At 48.8% G+C, this 21,262-nt stretch overlaps 1 protein-coding gene across 14 annotated transcripts in view; it reads left to right on the forward strand.

Annotated features, from left to right (window-relative positions):
* The first annotated feature begins 9,327 nt into the window (after positions 1 to 9,327).
* Slc4a9 (solute carrier family 4, sodium bicarbonate cotransporter, member 9) overlaps positions 9,328 to 21,262 on the forward strand; it is a 28,207-nt gene continuing 16,272 nt past the window's right edge. For 2 of the 14 annotated variants that reach the window (XM_006525911.4, XM_011246920.3), the window contains exons 1-17: positions 9,331 to 9,666; positions 9,905 to 10,065; positions 10,478 to 10,591; positions 10,949 to 10,998; positions 11,135 to 11,292; positions 11,538 to 11,625; positions 11,976 to 12,130; positions 12,362 to 12,478; positions 12,614 to 12,788; positions 12,940 to 13,073; positions 13,232 to 13,494; positions 14,447 to 14,505; positions 14,836 to 15,024; positions 15,151 to 15,264; positions 16,544 to 16,705; positions 16,785 to 16,963; positions 18,109 to 18,181. In XM_006525911.4, coding sequence (XP_006525974.1) covers positions 9,449 to 9,666; positions 9,905 to 10,065; positions 10,478 to 10,591; positions 10,949 to 10,998; positions 11,135 to 11,292; positions 11,538 to 11,625; positions 11,976 to 12,130; positions 12,362 to 12,478; positions 12,614 to 12,788; positions 12,940 to 13,073; positions 13,232 to 13,494; positions 14,447 to 14,505; positions 14,836 to 15,024; positions 15,151 to 15,264; positions 16,544 to 16,705; positions 16,785 to 16,963; positions 18,109 to 18,181 — 2,409 coding nt within the window. In that variant the 5' untranslated portion in view covers positions 9,331 to 9,448. Of the gene's footprint in view, positions 9,667 to 9,904; positions 10,066 to 10,477; positions 10,592 to 10,948; positions 10,999 to 11,134; positions 11,293 to 11,537; positions 11,626 to 11,975; positions 12,131 to 12,361; positions 12,479 to 12,613; positions 12,789 to 12,939; positions 13,074 to 13,231; positions 13,495 to 14,446; positions 14,506 to 14,835; positions 15,025 to 15,150; positions 15,265 to 16,543; positions 16,706 to 16,784; positions 16,964 to 18,108; positions 18,182 to 20,571; positions 20,641 to 20,865; positions 21,040 to 21,262 lie in introns of all 14 variants that reach the window. The other 12 variants (XM_006525907.4, XM_006525906.4, NM_001271544.1 and 9 more) reach the window with 12 other exon arrangements.

A 21,262-nucleotide genomic window follows, 5' to 3' on the forward strand; every position in this document is an offset into this window, starting at 1 on the left:
ATTCATTGAGAGGGTAGCAGGAAGACCACAGGCAGCAAGTGAAACGGCCGTGGGACAAAGACGAGGACAGAGGATGGAGGACATAAAATGACAGGGTGGACAGAGGATTATTCCCCATCATAGAGAATCAAACAAGATGAGGATGGGAAATTGGAGTTATGTAAGGTTGGTTCCGTATGGCTTCTTCCTCTACCTGCTCTGCCTGTCACGAGTCAAGGACTCACTCATAGGTAGCGTTCCAATGGGCAAGTCTGCTTTCCTCAACTGTTGACGGATCGTGAGCAAACCCAGGCTTCTCTGACTAGCCTTCTGCTCCTAGTGAGTCAAAAGGGAGCTAATCTAGAGCAGAACCCATGGCATCCTGTTTCCCAGCTCAGGCCGGGTTCCCAGGCGGCTGGAAAGGCAGGCTCCCTGGGACTCCGGGTGCTGCTGCTGACTCACTGCTAAAGCACTGAGTCCTTGATTTGAGGAGAACTCTTGCGCGCCAGTGTGGAGGAGCTGGGAGAAAAGTGCTCCAAGGAATGGGGGTTAGGGGTGGGGGTTGGGGCTCTGGGAGCGGGGCTTTTCAGGATCCTTTTCTCCCTACAGCTGCTACAAAGGCCTTGTTAATGAGTTCCTCTAAACCTGGCTGTGCATCGGAATCACCAGGGAATACGTTAAAGATAAAAAGGCCCAGCCAGATGTGGTGACAGTGCACACTTTAGTTCCAGCACTTGGGAGGCAGAGGCAAGTCAGGTCTGAGTTTGAGGTCAACCTGGTCTACAGAGAGAGTTCCAGGACAGCCAGGATAACTACAGAGAGAAACCCTGTTCTGAGAAACAAAACAGCACTCGGAAGGCAGAGGCAGGCGGATTTCTGAGATCGAGGCCAGCCTGGTCTACAAAGTGAGTTCCAGGACAGCCAGGGCTATACAGAGAAACCCTGTCTCGGGGGAAAAAAAGAGAGAGAGAGAGAGAGGGAGAGAGAGAGAGAGAGAGAGAGAGAGAAACAAACAAAGAAATTTTTTAAAAAGGCCCAAACTCCAAGTTGGGAGTGTAGGTCATTGGACGATCACAAGCCTAGCGTGTACCAACCAACCAACCAACCAACCAACCAACCAATCAAACAAACAAACAAGGGGTTATGTAAAGTCAGGTATGGTTGGTTCATGTTTACAATCTCAGCACTTCAGACCAAGACAGAATTATCAAGATTTGGAGGAAGTCCTGGGCTACATGAGACACTGTCTCAAACAAACAAACAAACACAACAAAACCAGAAACCCTTTGGAATTGGAACCTCCGAGGTAGGAGCAGAGGAAATCTGATAGATGTTTGTGTGCATTAGATATGCTAACATCATTACCCTCATTTTAAAGGGTGAGAGCTCAAAGATGAATGCGACAGGCCAAGGTCAACCAGCTAGGATGTGTAGCTCATGATACCTGAGCAAGTGGACGAGAAGACAGCAGCTTCCCTCCCCTTTGTCTCTGCACACAATAACATCCTCAGCTTTACCAAGGGAGTCCTGAAAGTGTGGCGCTGCCTAACTGAGCTAACGGTGGCCTTGGATGAGGGTAGCAGAGTGGCTAGGAAAACAGACGCACGCAGGAATCAGACAGTCGTGAGTTCAACTTTCCACACTTATTTGTAGCTGCTGTTTGTTTTGGCTTTGTTTTCAGCTTTCTTTTTACATTTATTTGGTTTGTTTCACTTGTTAATTGTGAAGTGCTTGCTGGAGCCATTTCTCTCCTTCCACCACCATGTTGGGTCCCAGATACCCGACTCAGGCGGTTGGGTTTGGCAGCAGACGCCCTCACCTGATTAGTCCCTTTTGTTCATCTTTCCAACCTGCAGCACGCTATTCAGTGTCTTCTTATATGTGATGTATACATCTAAAACAGGGTGATGACAGTAACTATCAGAGGGCTGTTGTGATGAATAAATCAGGTCATGTGTATAACATAGAGTATAATCATGTGTATAACATAGAGTATGGTCACGTGTATAACATAGAATATGATCACGTGTATAACATAGAGTATGATCACGTGTAAGAGTATGGTCACGTGTATAACATAGAATATGATCATGTGTATAACATAGAGTATGATCACGTGTATAACATAGAGTATGATCACGTGTATAACATAGAGTATAATCACGTGTATAACATAGAGTATGATCACGTGTAAGAGTATGGTCACGTGTATAACATAGAATATGATCATGTGTATAACATAGAGTATGATACCTGACATATGGTAGGTGGTTAATGACAGCTGTTACTATGAAAAAATTCATTTCCTCCTTTTCTTCCTCCTTTTTTCTTCCCAAAGGAAGGATCTGATACCCATGCACTCAGCATATCCCGTACCTTGCCTTGCTTCAAGCCCTAGATTGCTCATTTGAAACGGTGAAGAAAGGTTAAAACAGTTGCGCTGTTTATGGCTAGGGAGGCCTTTTATACTTTTTTTTTTTTTTATCTTTTTCTTGTCATGCTGCTATCAAAAAGGTTTGCTGAGGCAAGTTCTGTGACTATTGAGAGTAGCTAATCTGAAAAAAATACAACTTCATCCTAGACCAGCCTTCCCCAGAGATAGAGTTCCAGAGATGGCCATGCATAGTAACAGGGCAGTAAATCTAGAGGTTTGGAAACCTCGCCCCAAGAACAGCTCAGAGCTCATCCAGAAACTTGTACACAGAAGTTTTGGAAGTGTGTGCTAAGTAGCCCTGGGGCTCTGCAGGATGGGGGACAGTGATTCCAGAGGGCACCTCTTCTAGAGGATGCTTTAGCAACCAAGAGGTTGGAGTCACACAAAGTCAAGGTCGGGCTGAAGGGTCATGGGTCCCTATTGGCATGGGTTCTCCTATCCTGGCGGAATCAGCTGGTCAAGCAATTTTAGAATGTTTAGAATTTTGTAATGTTGGGTTCTGGCCTGACACATGGCATGTGCCACCACCACCCCGGCAAGAAAGGACATGTATAATGTATCCCATTCCCTCCGGTTTGTTTCTATTTCCAACGGCATTTTGTGACTTTATCCGTCAGCCATTCCCTGACACAGATGGCTTTCTGCTAGCAGGAAGGGAGCAAAGGATTCCTCCTCCTTCCAACAACCCATCCCCCTCTCCAAGCCTTAGATTCCTCACGTAGAAATAACGAGGGGTTCAAACAACCACGCCATGTCCAGACATTGCCCACGGAGGTCCGTCATGGCGGTTTTCTGTCAGGTACTTCCAAAGGCTTGCTGAGACATTCTCTGGAGTGGCCATTCTACAGACACGATAGCTTTTATCTGTGACTCAGCCTCTTTGCTTGTAAGTAGTGATGGTGATAATCTGCTTACTGTGTTCTTGGGACAATGCAAGGAGATAGTTTCTGGAGTGCTGCTTAGGAAAGCTCAGAGCTCCGTGTGAATAAGTCGGTACTCTTGTTCATTTTTCCAATGCTTAACCTTGGAATGCAGTCGTACCGTACTCTGTGCCGGAAATGTGCATGTTCAGTTCCTCATTGGTATGCAGTTACAGGGCAGCAATTTAACAGTTTAACAGCCACTTACAGCGCCGGCGAGTCTAAGACAATGGTTTAGGAAGGAAGAGATGCTGCCCTCTACAGGACACTCTAGGAATTTTAGGGAGAGGTTTTTTGTTTTTTGGTTTTTTAAAGAATCTGTGAAAAAAAGAGGGTCAGGTCTACTCAGCTATGGTAGAGTGATGCACATCTATACTGTAATCTCAGCACATGGAAGGAGGAGGCAGACAGATCTCTGTTGAGTTCAAAGCCATCTTGCTCTTCACAGTGAATTCCAGTCCAGGCAAGAGTACATAGTGAGACTCTGTCTAAACGAACAAACAAATAAACAAAAAGTGGGAGACCTCAGCCCTAAACGGAATGTCTAGAGCATATTTCCCCCTCAAGACTCAGGGTCTTATGCAGAAGATTTGTAAGGGCCAGGAGTGATAAATGACTTAAAGGCAACAATGTTTTCTAGACATAACAGGACAGATACATATATGAACTCAATAATTGTGACAGGACACATAAAACCCGTGTAATCTCAAACCAGACAAGATCCCAGCATAGAGGAGAGGAGGTGGACCCCAAGTCCCAGCCGTAGTGAGGAGTCAGCGGTGTTTGATGAGATCTGGGGAAGGGAATGTCTGTTTTCTGTAATGCTGTGATGCATGGCAGATCCAGGACAGACCCCAAGCCCAGAGTGATTAGTCGGCCAACACAAATGGACATGTTCAAAAAGAGAGAGATGGAACAAGAAAGCTGGGTAGGTAGAGAGGCTAAGGAGGAGCTGGGAGGGGTTGAGGGAGCAGAGAGGGGGGTAAATATGGGCAAAAGACATTGTATGGAAATTCTCAAAGAATAGAAAAATTCCAAAAAAACCAAAACCCCACCACTCCAACAAACAAACAAGAACAGAACAAAAAGAAGGGGCTGGAGAGATGGCTCCATGGTTAAGGGCACTAGCTGTTCTTCCTAAGGACGTGGATTCAATTTCCCGCAACCACGTGGCAGCTCACAACTGTCTATAATTCTCACATCAGAGGATTCAGTATCATCTTCTGACCTACAAGGACACTGCATGAACATAACACCCCCCACACACACACACACACATACACACACACACATATACACACATACACACACATACACACACACACACATACACACACATACACACACATACACACACATACACATATACACACACATACACACATACACACACACATACACACATACGCACACACATACACACACACATACGCACACACATACGCACACACATACACACACACATACACACACATACACACACACACACACAAAATATCTAAAACAGAAAACAACTACATTGCTGTGCATTTTGTTCTTCTTTTAAACTTCCAGCTGGATTCTTCCTTGACAAAAGCCTGACTACTTGATCTTAAATGCATTTCTAACTTATACAGAATACAAAGAGCCTTTCCGTGAGCTTTTCCAGGAAGGAAGTTAGAATGGAATGTTCATTTTGGTGGTATTTGCATTAGTCTGTATTTATAGTGGTCACATTCCTTAATAAGCCCATGTAGATGTACGCAATGCCGTTTCTAGAATAGTCTTGACTGAAAGATTTACACATTGAAATGATTTTTGTTTTGAGATGAGGGTGTCTTGCTATTATGTCCAGGCTGACCTTGAACTCCTGGCCTCAAGCATTCCTTTTGCCTCTATCTCTGGGTAGCTGGAACTAAAGATGCTCCAGATGTTAATTTTGTTTTAAGACTAAGTATACAGGTAGGTATTATCTTTGGGCTTCATTTCCAGAATAGCAAAAGAGTGTTAACAGGAGCTGGTGAGATGGCCCAACAGTTAAGAGCACTGACTGCTCTTCCGGAGGTCATGAATTCAAGTCGCAGCAACCACATGGGGGCTCACAACCATCCATATCAAGAAACAAATAAAAACCTATGGCCCAGAGCAAGCGGGGGCTGGAGCAAGAGGGAGAAGGGAAAGGGGAAAAGGTTTTTTTTTTTTGGTGTTATTTTTGTTTTTTGTTTTTGTTTTTGTTTTTTTTGGTTTGGTTTGGTTTGGTTTTTCGAGACAGGGTTTCTCTGTATAGCCCTGGCTGTCCTGGAACTCAGAAATCCGCCTGCCTCTGCCTCCCGAGTGCTGGAACTAAAGGCGTGTGCCACCACCACCCAGCTGAAAAAAATTTTTTTCAAGACAGGGTTTCTCTGAAACAGACCGTTGGCTGTCCTGGAATTAGCTCTATAGAACAGGCTGGCTGTGAACTCACAGAGATCTTCCCCACTCTGCCTCTGCCTCCTGGGATTAAAGGCATGTGTCAGCCTGGCCTTTTTTTATTTTTTATTTTTATTTATTATTTTTATTTTTTGAGACAGGGTCTCATGAGCCTCCAAGGGTGATTTTGAAGTTCTAAATCTCCTGCTACCAAGTGCTGGGATTGCAGGCATGCACCACCAAATCCAGTTTATTCAGCGGTAAGGATTGAAAACAAGGCTTCACACATGCTAGAGCAAGGACGGCGATCACGACAACGACACGACAACAATGACACACACGCGCGCTCGAGACCCCCATCTCTATGACAGTCTTTCATATCTTACTTCAGGAAGATGTTTATCTTGGTTTGTTTCCCCGAAGGAAAGCTGAGACCCAGAAGCAAGGCCCTTCATTGAGAGCACCCGAGAAAGAAGTCAATGGCGGCACCAGAGTGAGAACCAGGTCTTTGAACTCCTTATACAGGGTGTGCCTTTCCTCAGGCAGCGTCTAGGAGACCAAAGGCTGCCCTGGGTTCCCAGGCAGCTCCTTCACCAACCTGCCATGCTCTGAGCACCCAGGCTCAGAGGTTGAAATGAGGTCTGGTATGGTGGCCTCAGTGATTTTAAGGTACTCTTGGAACGGGGCCACAGAGACAGTGAAAGACAGAGCTTCCGGACTTTGGCAGAAGTTACGGAGGGGAGTATGTATGTGTGTCTGGGGTCATTCATGCCAAACTTGTGATTCTATCCCTTCAAGTTTTCTTGAGTCATTTGCCCCCTATGGTTCGGACACATTCTTGAAAGAATGGTCACAGGGATTCAGCCCTTAGGTCAGTTTCTGCTCCTCTGGGGACTGAAACCGCCTCTGCCCTCCACACAGGTAACATAGTGACTCCTCCCTCTGCCTTGGACCAACCTTCTAAACCCAAAGGAAGTATGGAGGAGACACCTGAATCCAGGTTCCAATAACGGTTTTAATTCTTATTCAGATGAACCCAATTGTCCTTTCCTTTCCTGTCCTTAGATGCTCCTCCGCATGTCATCCCTCGGGGCCAGTCTGCGTTTGGGCCAGACCTGGGCAGAGATTCAAACACTCCTCCCTGCCATCTTGCCTTTTCCTGAGCCCTGGCAGAAAAACAAAAACACAACCTCTTGGTCTTAGGGAGCGGCTCTAGCGATTCAGGCCGTGGGGAGCAGCGCCCTCGTGTGGCCACCAGAAGAAGCGCGGCTCTCGGCCCAACCCCTTCCTTTCTATGTGTTCATGGCTCAAGAATTTATTGAGAGCCACAGTGTGCCAAGCTGCTCAAGGCTCAGGGGCCAAGTCAAGTAAGATACCGCATCAAAGGTTGTATAGCTGTGTATAGTGATGCAGGCAATAAACCATAAACAAATAATAAATCAGGTTACTAGTAGTGATAATTACTAGGTAAAAAAACAAAACAAAACAGAAATGTCATAGAATGAGCGCAGAGGAAAGGCTCCTTGAGGAAACCATATTCGAGATGAGACCTGGGTATGAGGATCCAGGTGTGTGAAAACCCAGGGAGAAAGTGTTCCTTGCAGAGAACAGCAAAGCCCCTCAGGCCTTTTTCATTATATAGAAGGGAGTTGGGAGCTAGAGGGTGGGAGGTCAGAAAGAAGGTGGCAAAGGAAGGGTAGAGATGTGTTCAGAGGGTGGGCTGGTGCTGTCACCAGGAGCAAGAGATGCCAGCTAGGCAGCCTGAGGTATTCCCTAGATACTCAGGCCCTCTACTTAGGGAGAGGGCGTGCTGATGTCTTCCTCTTTCTTATCCATGGAATTTTGTCTTGGAGGAGGAGACCTTTTGTAGGCTTACAGCGGGAGAAGGGAGTGCCCTTACTTCTATGTAGGTCAGAAGGAGGTTGGACTTGAGGCATAGTCCATTAGTGTGTGTGTGTGTGTGTGTGTGTGTGTGTGTGTGTGTGTGTGTAAGAGAGAGAGAGAAAGAGAGAGAGAGAGAGAGAGAGAGAGAGAGAGAGAGAGAGAGAGACTATTTAGTGCTGCAGCCTCCCAAGCAGTTGAGATTACAAACCTGTGCCACCAGGTTCAGGTTAGATCGTGTGTGTGTGTGTGTGTGTGTGTGTGTGTGTGTGTGTGTGTGTGTGTTTATATGAGTGTTTCTCCTATGTATATGTCTGTCTGTCATGTGTGTGCCTTGTGCCTGAGGAGACCAGAGGAAGGGGTGTCACATTCCCTGCGACTAGAATTACAGACTGTTGAGCTGCCATGTGGGTGCTGGGAATCAAACCAGGCGCTTCCGAATGAGCAGCAAGTGTTCTTAACCACTGAGCCACCTCTCTAAACCTAAAAAAGGTTCTTTTTTTAAAGAACCCTTCGCTAGGGGTAGTGGCACATGCCTTTAAGTCTAGCAGGCAGGAGGCAGAGACAGGCAGATCTCTAAGAACTCAAGACCAGCCTAGTCTTTGTGACAAATTCCAGGCCAGCCAGGGATACTTAGTGATGAGATCCTGTCTCAAGAGAAAGAGAGAGAAAGAGAGAGAGAGAGAGAGAGAGAGAGAGGGAGAGAGAGAGAGAGAGAGAAAAGAATCCTTATGGCTGCTACATGGAAGATGAACTTTGGGGAAGGAGGAAGAGTCAAAGCCAGCGAGATTATTGTAACAGCCTCGTGGGCTGCCGAAATAATTCAGGTGGCTTGGATCAAGGCAGTAACGCTGAAGCTGGGGAATGAGGTGCATTCTGGGTATTCTGGGTAGATTTGCAAGGTGGGTTCAATAGAATTTGATAAAGGCTGAGTTCGAGGCCAGCCTGGTCTAAAGAATGAGTTCCAAGACAGCCAGGGCTACACAGAGAAACCCTGACTTGAAAAACAAAACAAAAATAAATTAAAAAAAAAAGATTTTGATAAGGGGCCACATTCTCTTCTGGTTCCGAGATATCTATCTCTCTCTCCCTCTCTCCCTCTCTCTCTCTCTCTCCCCCTCTCCACCTTCCCCTCTCCCCCTCTCCCCCCCCCTCTCTCCCTCTCCCTCTCCCTCTCTCCCTCTCCCTGTCCCTGTCCCTCTCTTCCTCTCCCTCTCTCTCTCTCTCTCTCACACACACACCCCTCTACCACCTTCAGTTAAAGGGGCACATGACTAAGTTGGGGTTTCCAGACACTAAGCAGAAGACTTTAAGATAGAAGTATTGTGTTCTCCATGACCTGTCTCCACTTTCCAAAATTAGTCCATTTAACAGGTGGGGCCTCTAACCTTCTGTTTCCCTTTCCCTGCCTAGGTTCCACGAGCCTAGTTATTTATTAGTTTCTTGTTTGTCCAAATGTGTCTCTGTGGCCCCTAGGCCCTAGGTTATATTGTTGATAACCAAACAGTCCTGGATTCGTGGTGTTAATATTTGACACAGGACAACCAAGAGCAATGGAATTTAGGGTGGGTATCAGTTACTCCTGTCTGTTTACGCAAAACATAGCAAGGTCAGACTTGATGCACACACACACAAGTTGGGAACTTCTGAAAGGTCTAGGAAAGGCCAGATTAGTTTTACAAACAGGTCAGCAGGGGGTCAGAGACCAAATAGAGGAGGAGAAGTCTGGCCTTTTCTGGAGCCAACAGGCTTTGCTTTGCTTATGCTGTAGAAATGGGTATAAAAGCAGCCAGCCAGAGGGCCCCTAGGATACACAGCTCCCAGGATTTGTGCAAGTCTTTCCAGGATGAAGCTGCCAGGGCAGGGGGATTTTGAAAGCTCTGATGCTCATGAAAATGCTCACTCAGAGGAACCGGACAGTGGCCTAGGCCCTGGCCCTGGCCTTAATGGACCCTCAGGCATAGACATTGGGGAATCTCAGGTGTCTAAGGACCCTCTGCTCTTCATTCAACTAAATGAGCTGCTGGGTTGGCCCCAGGCACTAGAGTGGCGAGAGACAGGCAGGTAAGTGGGTCCTGGTTAGCTTCCTTCCTGCCTCAAATTAGGACTTTTCCTTTGTGTTCTTGCCATGAGACTCAGTTTCCTCTACAATATGAGTTCTCTGAGACCTAACGAGGAGTGGCTGACTGCTCAGGGAAGGAGGTCCTCTGTATCACTGGGTCAATGGCAGCCACATTGCCCTACCTGTGTTCCAGACATGGGCGAGAGTCTCCCAATAACACCGCCTATTCCTTCATCACAGGTGGCTGCTGTTCGAGGAAAAGCTAGACATGGGCGCGGGCCGGTGGAGTGCTCCCCATGTGCCTACCCTGGAACTCCCCAGCCTCCAGAAGCTTCGAAGTCTGTTGGCCGAGGGCATTGTCCTGCTAGACTGTCAGGCTCAGAGCCTCCTGGAGCTTGTGGGTAGGCTGAGGAGAACATTCCATTTCCTGGGAATTTCCCCCAAAGTCTTAGAATCTTCCAGAGCCTGTCCCACCCCATCCTACCCCAGGGACTGCCCAGTTCTGTCTCAGAGATAGTGATGGTAAGGCAGCTGGGCGCTGTGGCACACGTCTGTAATCTCAGCACGTGACAAGGCGGAGGCAGGAGGACCGCTGAAAATTGGGCAGCTCGGTCTATGTAGTAAGACCTTGTCTCAAAACAACAGAGTGTGTGTGTATGGTGGGGGTTGGGGTGGGGCAGGGGGAGGTCACTGACCCTTGTATTTCTGAGACTGATTGGGGAAAGACACATGGAATGAGAAGCGGGGAAGGGAGCCAATGGGAGGACAGAGAGGGCTCAGGGGTGGGGGTTGAACGTCACGTCTGTTCTCCAGAGCAGGTAGTCAGTGGGGAGTCACTGAGCCCAGAACTGAGAGGACAGCTTCAGGCCTTGCTCCTGCAGAGACCCCAGCACCACATCCAGACCATGGGCATCAGGCCCTGCAGAGGTGAGAGATCCCTCTTTGGGCCTAGGATCAAGATTCTAGGGTAGGAGGGTCCCAGGGATCCTCTACGTTTTCTTGAGTCAGGAATGGGCTAACTTTGGCTCAGTCCTCAGGGCAAGAGAAAACTGGTGGTTACGGTAAGGGCAGAGGAGAGAGGGAGTGCCAGGGACTTAACAGCCAGGGCTCTCCCAAGGGCTGTATTTGGCAGGCACGGTGCTGGGAGTTCTACATGCTGCATCTTCTCATCTAATCTTTAGTTTCCATGGAGAAGTGTATTACAGCTATCCCCTAGCTAGGAAGCCCTGGTGGGCCTGCCCCTAAAGTGTGTGCTCTTAACCACGATGTATGCCTGACTTGCAGAGTCCAATGCTTTCAGAAAGGCTTCTCGTGATGAGGACGCCCCACTGAAGGTTTGTGGCCCTTCCTTGGGAAAGGCTGGGAGGAAGATCAGAAATGAACAGACACCCACCCTCTGCCAGGCCCCCCCTTTGTTGAGTTTCTGCCAACCTCCCCTCCCTAAATAACCTCTCATGCTCTGCCACCCAGCACCAGAACCCTTTGAGACAGAAGCTGCCCGCTGGAGCTGAGGCAGCGGCAGTGTTGGCAGGAGAGCTGGGCTTCCTGGAACAGCCACTAGGGGCCTTCGTAAGACTGCGGAATCCTATAGTGCTGGAGCCTCTTACAGAGATGATCTTGCCCAGCAGGTGAGGTGACCCAGTCAGAGCTCTGGGGCCCAGAAGAAGGGCCTCTGCTGAGGAGGGTGGGGTCTTTAGATACAGTTCCCCAAGAGTGTCTAGGAAATGCTCCCCAGAGGTCATTCTGCAGAGCTGGTGTGTCCTTGAGCAGAGCTAAGTGTCAAGTTAGAGGCTGCTCTTACCAGCAGGCAGTGCTGTCCTGTGAGAAAGCAGCCTGGAGCTCCTGCCACCCCAACCCCCAATTCCTTCCTCAGATTTTTCTGCCTCCTCTTGGGTCCTCCCACCCTGGGAAGGAGCTACCATGAGATGGGACGGGCAGCTGCTGTCCTCCTCAGTGACCCGGTGAGTGGGCCAGGGTTTCCTCTGTGTGTGTATGTGTGTGCATGTGTGGAACATATGTATGGGCTTTGTGTATGTGGTCAGGAATAACAGTGAGGCAGAGTGTGGCTTTGTTTTTGTACCATGGGGGCTGAAGTTTCCAGTTCACTGCTGGCCCAAGGTAGACACACATAGGCACAAATTGAATGAATGGATGGATGGATGGATGGATGGATGGATGGATGGATTTGTGAGTAAATCATGATTTGTCTGCTTGTAGCCTGTGTGAGGATGGCTTTGAGAAAATACAGGTGAACACACATGGAAGAGTCCTTAATATGCACTTCCCGTCCATTCTGTGACCTTAAATGCAGCAATTCCAGTGGTCAGTTCGTCGGGCAAGCCATCTTCCTGACCTTCTGGCAGCTCTGGATGCCTTCCTGCAGGAGGTGACAGCTCTACCCCCGGGCCGGTGGGACCGGACAGCCCGGATTCCCCCACCCAAATACCTACCATCTCAGCACAAAAGGTACCTGGGGGGCTTAATTCCATGCCGATCTTCACCTTGATTATGGGTCTACCATGCTCCCCAGTTAAGCTTGGCATTCACAGGGTGGGATCTAACTTCTTATCAGACAGTTTGAAGGCGTCCTCAGCCGCCACCTCCGTAGCCTCCAGGGGGCGGGGCGTCGCGTACTCTTAAGTCAAATCTCAGGTCGGCTGGAGACGGTAGCCCATCTGAGGCTCCCATTCTGCCCAGATTCCCCTCGAAACTGCAGGAGGTCACCAGCCTCTCCCGACAGAGTGCTGCCCTAGCAGAAGACAAGCACCATCACGGACCGCACACACCCATCCCAGAATTGCAAAGGACAGGCAGGTGAGGGCAGCTGGGTGGGAACAAGGGTTGGGATCCTGTGGAAGAGTTACAGAGACATCAAAATGTGCAGGCAGTGCGGGAGGATGCAGGTGTGGGGTGTGGAAACCTGGATCACTGATGACCCACGGGTGGGAGGCTCTTTGGGGGTCTTATTCAGGACGTGCGCCGGAAGGCATGTTGGTACACCAGTGATTTCCTGGATGCCCTACACCCCCAGTGTTTCTCAGCTGTGTTCTACATTTACCTGGCCACAGTCACAAACGCCATCACTTTTGGGGGTCTTCTGGGAGATGCCACTGAAGGTGCCCAGGTATGTGGGTTTGTCTGATGGGATTGGCATAAACTTTGGTGTCCCCCTTTGCCTGACCTCTTGGAACTGTGAGTGGGGCTGAGGCTCCACAGAAGCTTGGGCTCCTATGTTGTGATGCCTGGATCCGATGAAGAGATCTGTCCACTTCCAGGGAGTGCTGGAGAGTTTCCTGGGCACAGCGGTGGCTGGAGCTGCCTTCTGCCTGATGGCAGGCCAGCCCCTCACTATCCTTAGCAGCACAGGGCCAGTGCTGGTATTTGAGCGCCTACTCTTCTCTTTTAGCAGGTAGACCTCTCTCTCTCACCTCCTCAGCCCGTTGGTGGGTACATCCTCCATTGGTCCTAACTGGGTGAAGAGAGAGGTGGGACTGTCTCTGGCTTGAGAGACACTTGACCTGGGTTAAATGAGGAGGAGACAGCCCTAACTGTCTCTCACTCTCACAGAGATTACAGCCTGGATTATCTGCCCTTCCGCCTATGGGTCGGCATCTGGGTGACCGCATTTTGCCTGGCACTGGTGGCTACGGAGGCCAGCTTGCTGGTGCGCTACTTCACCAGATTCACAGAGGAAGGATTCTGTGCCCTCATCAGCCTCATCTTCATCTATGATGCCATGGGGAAGATGCTGAATTTGATCCGTGCCTATCCAATCCAAAGGCCAGGGTCTTCTGCCTATGGTTGCTTCTGTCAATACCCAGGCACAGGAGGTAGGTGAGGGGAACTGGTTCCTTGGCTAGGTGAGGAAAGATGTAGGGAATGGACTAAGTTCAGAAAGATTCTCAGTGCTTATCCAGTAGCCTGCAGTCTCACTTCCGGTTCTGGATCAGTTACAAAAGAAATTTTTGGGACAGCCTGGGATTATCTTTATTTCTGACAGCCCTGACAGAAGAGTGTGGGTTGGCTTCCTAAGGGTGAAGCCACAATCAGGTGTCCCCGACCAAGAATGGTAGCATTTGGATTGGGGGGGACTTCCTTGCATCAGAAGAGCAGACCTAAGTACACCAACCAGGCGGCTTACTCTAGAGAAAAGGGAGAGGAAAGGGCAGGACCAGGTATGCCTTGCTTCATTTCCTAAACTCACCAATCAAACAACTCATAGGGTGAGAACAGATAACCATGTGGACAGGTTTGGAGTGTGACACCGGCATAGATCCCTCACATGGAGGGCAGTACCGGGAATGGGGGAAAGTGTCCTTTGCAGGTGGTGGTGGTCCTGGGTGAGATGGGGTCTCATGTGGTGTACGTAATACAGTCTCCAGCTCACTATGTAACCGAAGATGACCTTGATCTGATCTTCCCACCTCCATCGCCAACTGTTGGGGATATAAGCAGGAGCCACCACGTTCCTAGCTAAAAACATATCTTTGTTTGGCGTGTGCCTGATTCTACTAGTCCTGAAGGAGACCAGTTCTTCCTCTGGTACATACAGATTTGTGAGCGCAAGAATTCAGTCAATATTTGATGCTTAGTTTTGTGTTCCACACCAGAGACACAGACAGGCAGAGAAACTGAGGCCATGAGGATAGAGCATAGTAACCTGAGAACACACTCAGGTGTGGCAGAAGCAGGAGTGAGATCAGAATTAAGACCTTTTCGAGTTGAAGTGGAGAAGAGTTTCGGGAGGAAAGAGGGCTTATGCCTGAACTTTCTGCTTCCCAGGAAACACGTCTGAATGGACGAGTGCAAAGCTCAAAGACACAGAGGACATCTTAAGTGTGGTGAGAGCTTGCTCCTAAAAAGGTCTGAGAAAGAACAGAGGTAGTGCTCTTTGGCTCTCCCCACCCTTAAAGGGAAGAAAGCTTCCCTGGTCTTCAGCTCACTACGTAACCGAAGATGACCTTGATCTGATCTTCCCGCCTCCATCACCAACTGTTGGTGATATAAGCAGGAGCCACCACGTTCCTAGCTAAAAACATATCTTTGATTTAGCCTATGGCCCATCCTGAGTCCCTGATGTCTCTGTGGGTTCCCCTTCCTCTGAGGTGGGTCCAAGAGAGTGGGACATGTCTGTCACCCATTATCCCACACTTGACCACTCCTCTGTTCAGCAGCCAGGTCTAGTCAATGCTTCCTTCCTGCCTCCACCTGAGTGCATCCGGCAAGGAGGTCACCCTCTCGGCCCCAGCTGTCACACGGTGCCAGACATCGCCTTCTTCTCCCTTCTCCTCTTCTTTACTTCTTTCCTTTGTGCCATTGCTCTCAAGCACATAAAGAACAGCCGCTTCTTCCCCTCTGTGGTAAGTGTCATTTTTCTTTCCTGCGTGAAAAGTCTGGTTTTGGCCCTGGATCCTGTCTACAAACGGGAAAGGGTAAAATAGAAACGGGATGGCAGGCCCAGACTAAAGCGTCCACTCTATGGCCAGGTGCGCAAGGTGTTGGGCGACTTTTCCTCAGTCCTGGCCATCCTGCTGGGCTGTGGCCTTGACACCTTCCTGGGCCTAGCCACACCGAAGCTCTTGGTGCCCACAGAATTCAAGGTGAGAGTCGGACAGGATGAGAAGGGGAAGAGGAAGTGGGGCCAGAAACTTGGAGTAGTAAGACGATTCATATATCCCAAACTTCTTTCCCTCTGAGCTTCTTCCGCCACTCATGAGAGAGCCAGTAACAATGGCCTCACAGAGTCTCTGAGTGATAAAATGAGGTATTTCAACAGACACATCCATAAATGAGGAATGCTGTACACAGTGGCAATTATTATAGGGTAGGTGTTGGAGGGCAGGCTCCAGGCAGCAGGTCTTGCTCTAGGCATCTCCTTTCTAAAAGGCAGAGTGTCACAGTAGTTCAGGTTAACCTCAAACTCCAAACACAGCTGAGGGTGGCCTCGAACTCATCATCATCCTGCTTTAACCCCTCATGCGCTGTAGTTACAGACGTGCATCACCATACCTCTCCTGAGACTATCTTAGTCTTTAAAATGGAATAATCAATAGCAGTTCTCCCATAGGTTTTTTTGGGGGGGTTACATATCATAGTGTAAATAGTTACTACAGTGCCTGGCACATTCCACATATGAGTAACTGCGCTGTCACTGCTTCTCCCTGCCACTGGGCCTACCTTCTTCCCCGCACCCTACTCTTCTTTACGCTCCTCACTACCAGCTCGGATACAGTAAAGCTGGAGCTCCTACTGTGGGGCAGAACAGCAATGGGGGCTCTCCAGGGGTGGCTTTAGAGCTCAGAACCCCAGCCAACCACTCGGGCCCCCTCCGCACCACAGACGCTTATAAATCAGAGCAGACACAGACACACCTAGCCCGGCCCCAGTCTGAGGCAGGTCTGAACCTGAGCTGCCCCAGACTGGGTGTGGGGGCAGGGAGGGGGAGCCTAAGGAGGAAGGCTCTGAATAAGTACAAAGCAGTGTGTGCTGGTTTAATTCACCAACTCGGCTTCCCCGGCGGGGGGAGGGGGGAAAGAGAGAGAGAGAGACAGACAGACAGAGAGACAGAGAGAAGAGACAGAGACAGAGAGAGTTCTCCCTACCACCACCACCAAAGTCCAGAGTCCTTCTTTCTGCTCTCTTTTAAGGCACTGGTATACACTGAAGGAGAGTAGTGTGTGTGTCTCTATGTGTCTCTGTGAGAGTGTGTGTGTGTGTGTATGTGTGTGTGTGTGTGTGTGTATGAGACAGTGCTCTCACCTAGAATCCAAGGTCTTGGGGGCAGGGTGTGGAATGTGGTAGACTGTGATAGTGGTAGAGGTGTGCTGTCGAGGTGTTCCTGGGAGACATTTCCACCCTGCTCATGGAATATCCCCTCAGCCTACACTCTCTGGGCGTGGCTGGCTGGTGTCTCCTTTTGGAGCTAACCCCTGGTGGCTGAGTGTGGCCGCTGCCTTGCCCGCTCTACTGCTGTCAATCCTTATCTTCATGGACCAGCAGATCACGGCAGTCATCCTCAACCGTGCAGAATACAGACTGCAGGTAAGGCTGCCGGGGAAGGATCGCCACGGTGGGCCCCAGACTCCACTTCCTGCTTCGAGACAACCCCCATTGCCCACAGAAGGGAGCTGGCTTCCACCTGGACCTCTTCTGTGTGGCTGTTTTGATGCTGTTCACATCGGCACTTGGGCTGCCATGGTACGTCTCAGCCACTGTCATCTCCTTGGCCCACATAGACAGTCTTCGGAGAGAGAGCAAAGCCTGCATCCCTGGAGAAGCCCCCAATTTCCTGGGCATCAGGTGAAGCCTATAATGAGTAGGCTGGGGTGAGAGGGGTGTGGCAAAAAACGGTTATGGGATGTGAGATATTTGGGCAGCTTGAATTCTCAGCTTCTACATCCTAAGAACTGCAGTGGGGTAAATGGGCGGTGGATTCCGTACTCTGAGATGGGTGAGTGGCTTATAATAAATGTAAGGGTGAAGGTCGCCAGGGCTAAAGTGGAGAGGGAGAGACCACCTTTCAGTACCCGCTCAATGTAGAAGCATACCACGGATGTTGCAAAGGACTCCATGACAAAACCATCTCTGTCATTGTTAAAAACAGTCTACCCAAAGCAAATGAAGTTGACTAACCTTGTACATTATGAAATATAGGTCTTTATGGCAGTGAGAAATTGTTAATTTTCCATCTAAATAAAAAATTAAAGACAGTGGTGAAGCATAGGGTGCATACCTTTAATCCTGTACTCTGGAGGAAGAGGGAGGCAGATCTCTGTGAGTTTGAGGCTAGACTGCTCTACAAAGCAAGTTCCAGGACAGCCAGAGCTACAACAACAAAACAAAATAAAACAAATCAATCAATCAAACAAACAAAACCCCAAAAACAAAAAAACAAAGAACAACTATGGAGCTAGGGATGAAATATGAGGCCCTAGGTTCAAATCCCAGAACCATTAAAACAATCAAATGAACAAGCAAACAAACCCAATGGGCTAGTGAGGTGGCTCAGTGGGCAGAGACACTTTCAGCCATGTCTCAAGACTTGAGTTCCATCCCTGGGACCTGGGTGGTAAAGGAAAGAACTGATTCCTGCAAGTTGTCCTCTGACCGTCACATATACACCAAGACAGGCACATGCTCACATACATGCTTGCACATACACAGTATAAATAGGATGTAATACAACATTTAATAAACAACCAAACCAAACTGAAACGTGGCAACAGTGAGCCTGGACTGATGGCAGAGGCCAGGGGCCCTGGGTTGGAACGCTTTGCTTTTCCTTTCCGTTTCTCACAGTAGGCAAGGGCCCTTCACCAGGTAACCTATCGAGGGTTTCCCTCCTCTTCTCTTGGTGCCATATCTGTAACAGGCCTGGTAAGGTCTCTAGCCTGGGTGCTCCAGGAGCACACTCAGACCCAGCTAATTCCTCCTTCTCCCCACAGGGAACAGAGGCTGACGGGCTTGGTGGTGTTCGTCCTTACAGGTGTCTCCATCTTCCTGGCACCTGTGCTCAAGGTACATGCTTGGCCAGGATCAGGGCCAGTGCAGCAGTTTCCATAGAACTGATCCTGGCTGACCACTTACAGTGTGCCAGGAACTGTGTTTTCTTCTCACATGATTACATTACTCTTCGTGTTCATTAACCCTGAGAGACACCCATACTCTACAAATGAGGAACCTGGAGGTTAAAGAGGTAAAGTAATTTGTAAGTGCCCACCATGAGAGCCATTTCTCAGATTAAAAAAACAAGACAAAACAACAACAACAACAACAACAACAACAACAACAACAACAACAACAACAAACCCGGACTTCCAGAGCATGGTGGTTTATGCCTGTAATCCAAGAGGCTGAGGCAGGAGGCTTGTTTCAACTTTGAGACCTGCTTGTGTACACAATAAGTTGCAGGCCAGCTTAGGCTACAGTGTGAGACCCCCCACATCAAAAGAAACCAAAAGCCAGGGGAGTCTGAGATGTCTCAGTAATTAAAGGGTTTTGCTGACAAGCCTGAAGCTTGATGTGGGGCCTGGGTCTGTGTGATGGTGGGAAAGAACTGATTCCAACAAGTTATCCTCTGACCTCAATGCTACACACACACACACACACACACACACACACACACACACACACACACACACACACACTGTAGTACCAATAACAACGAAAGTGTGGTGGTTGCATACTTGCAATTCAAACACTTGGGAGTTTAAGTTCAAGGCTAGCCTCAGTTAGATAGTAGATTTGAGCCAATCTTGATTTACATGAAACCTTATCTAAAAGTAGAAAAATTTTTTTAAAAAATGTACCTAACTTCTTAGTAGGATATGGGGATGCCATCATCCCCTGGGGTTCTTGCACTACCCTTGCCCCAGCCCCCAAACAAGCTGGAGACGAGTGTATATCCATATCCCAGAGAAACTTTGAAGCAAAAACCCTTTATTCTTTCTCAAGGCTTGTGAAACCTCTGCTGGGTACCCCACTGTGCTTGGGACCTAAGAGAGAGGAAGAGGAGTACGGAATAGGGATATGAGACTAAACTTCATCAGAAACTTCACACACACACACACACACCCCTACATAACTATAGAAGAAAGCAATAGAAAAGATCAACAAGTCAAGAGAGCAAAGCAGTCACTGAGGGTGTAGAAATGTCAGACAAGAGTCACCAGCAGGAGGCAGGAGACAGGAGGTTAGGCAGGGCCAAGGTCACGGAGGCTGTGTAAGAGTATTGCAGGAGGAGAGCCAGCCAGACAGGATTGACCACTTGCTAAGTAGGTTGACTCTCATAAATGCTATACCAACTACTGTCCCAGAAACTGGAGATACAGTGGTGATAGCATATGTATGTCTCTGCCCTCCTGGGAGAGAGGACAGATTTTGAAAAGTTAGAGCAATAGGGTAACTTTAGCTGATAGTATCTATGAGGAAATGAAAACAAACAAGGCAATGAAGAGAGCTGGGGATGGCTGGGTGAGATGGTTCAGTGGGCAAAAGCACTTGCCATGCAGGACTGATGACCAGCCTGAGTGCAGTCCCTAGAGCCTTCGGTGGAAGGAAAAGACCCACTCCCACAAGCTGACCTTTGACCTCCACACACAAGCTGTGGCTCACATAGAATAACAGTAGTAGATAAATATTTAAAAATTTTGCAAACAGTGCCAGGGCCACTTCAGATTAAGCAGAGAAGACCTTTAGAGTATTTGATTCATTGGTTGGTTGGTTGGTTGGTTGGTTGGTTGGTTGGGACAGGATCTCACTTTGTAGCCCTGGCTAGCCTGGACCTTGCTACATAGCCCAGGCTAGCCTTGAATGTATTGCTATCTTCCTGACTCTGCCTCCCAAGGGCTGGAATCACAGCTGTGTGCCATCATGCCCAGGCGAGAGGAACATTTTAGGATGAAAAAACAGTAAAGCAAAGGGCTTTGAAAGGATAAAAACAAAACAAAACAACAACAACAACAACAAATGCCAGCATGTGAATGGAGGGAGGACAGTATATGGGAGCACGTAGAGCAGACAATGTGATGGCTCAGACCAGCCATGGTAGCATCCAGGTGGCTAGAGCAGGGGGATGTCGTGTTGTAGGCCAGCACTTAATACTGTGATGGAAGACAAAAACTGGAGCGCTAGGGGCAAGTTACTTTGTCTCTCAATGTTCTCATCTGTAAAATGCAGACAATAATAGTAATTTCACCTCATGTGATTGACATGGAAAGACTTGATGAAGTCAGGCATGCAGAATGTGAAAAGAGAAGAAAGGCCTGGTGGGCTCCAGTCTGCAGGCCTAAGGTGGGGCGTCTGGGAGGCTGGAAAGTAAGCTCCTGTTCTCTCTCTCTCTCTCTCTCTCTCTCTCTCTCTCTCTCTCTCTCTCTCTCTCTCTCTCTCTCTCTCCTTCTTCCTACTAGTTCATCCCGATGCCCGTGCTCTACGGCATCTTCCTGTACATGGGGGTAGCCGCGCTCAGCAGCATCCAGGTGAGCGCACCACCATCAGCTAGCAAGCCCAGTCCTCATTCCCACACTTGCCAGCCCCTGTCATATCCGTTACCCTGCTTCTCCTGGCCATAGAAACTATGCTGCCATGTTCTAGATGGGGAGGCCAAGGGAACTGTCTTCCCTCCCCGCTGCGGTTCCTATAACTAACCGTGACACCCTCCAAATTGCCCCAACAGCCTGTTTCTTTTCCCCTCATTCTCTCAGTTCGTGAAGAGAGTGCAGCTATTGTTGATGCCAAGGAAACATCAGCCAGACATGCTGCTCCTGCGGCATGTGCCTCTGAGCAGAGTTCACCTCTTCACAGCCATCCAGCTTGCCTGCCTAGGTCTGCTTTGGGTAGTCAAGTCTACCCCTGCAGCCATTGTCTTCCCACTCATGGTAACTTGGAGGCAGGTGTTGAGTGGTTTGGGGAGATTCTGAGCTTGGGAGGGTGGCTGAAGAACACCTCTCTCACTTCTCTCTTCCTTTCCCTGGCTCTTCCTGGTTGGAAATCCTAAGATGCCTGGGGATACTTACAGATGGACTGAGCCTAGGAGAGTCGATTCACCAACTATCCTAACTCATTTGGACTGGTTTACAACTCCCCAGATAACTGAGATCC

This window comes from Mus musculus, chromosome 18, assembly GCF_000001635.26.
Source record: "Mus musculus strain C57BL/6J chromosome 18, GRCm38.p6 C57BL/6J".
Taxonomy (NCBI): domain Eukaryota; kingdom Metazoa; phylum Chordata; class Mammalia; order Rodentia; family Muridae; genus Mus; species Mus musculus.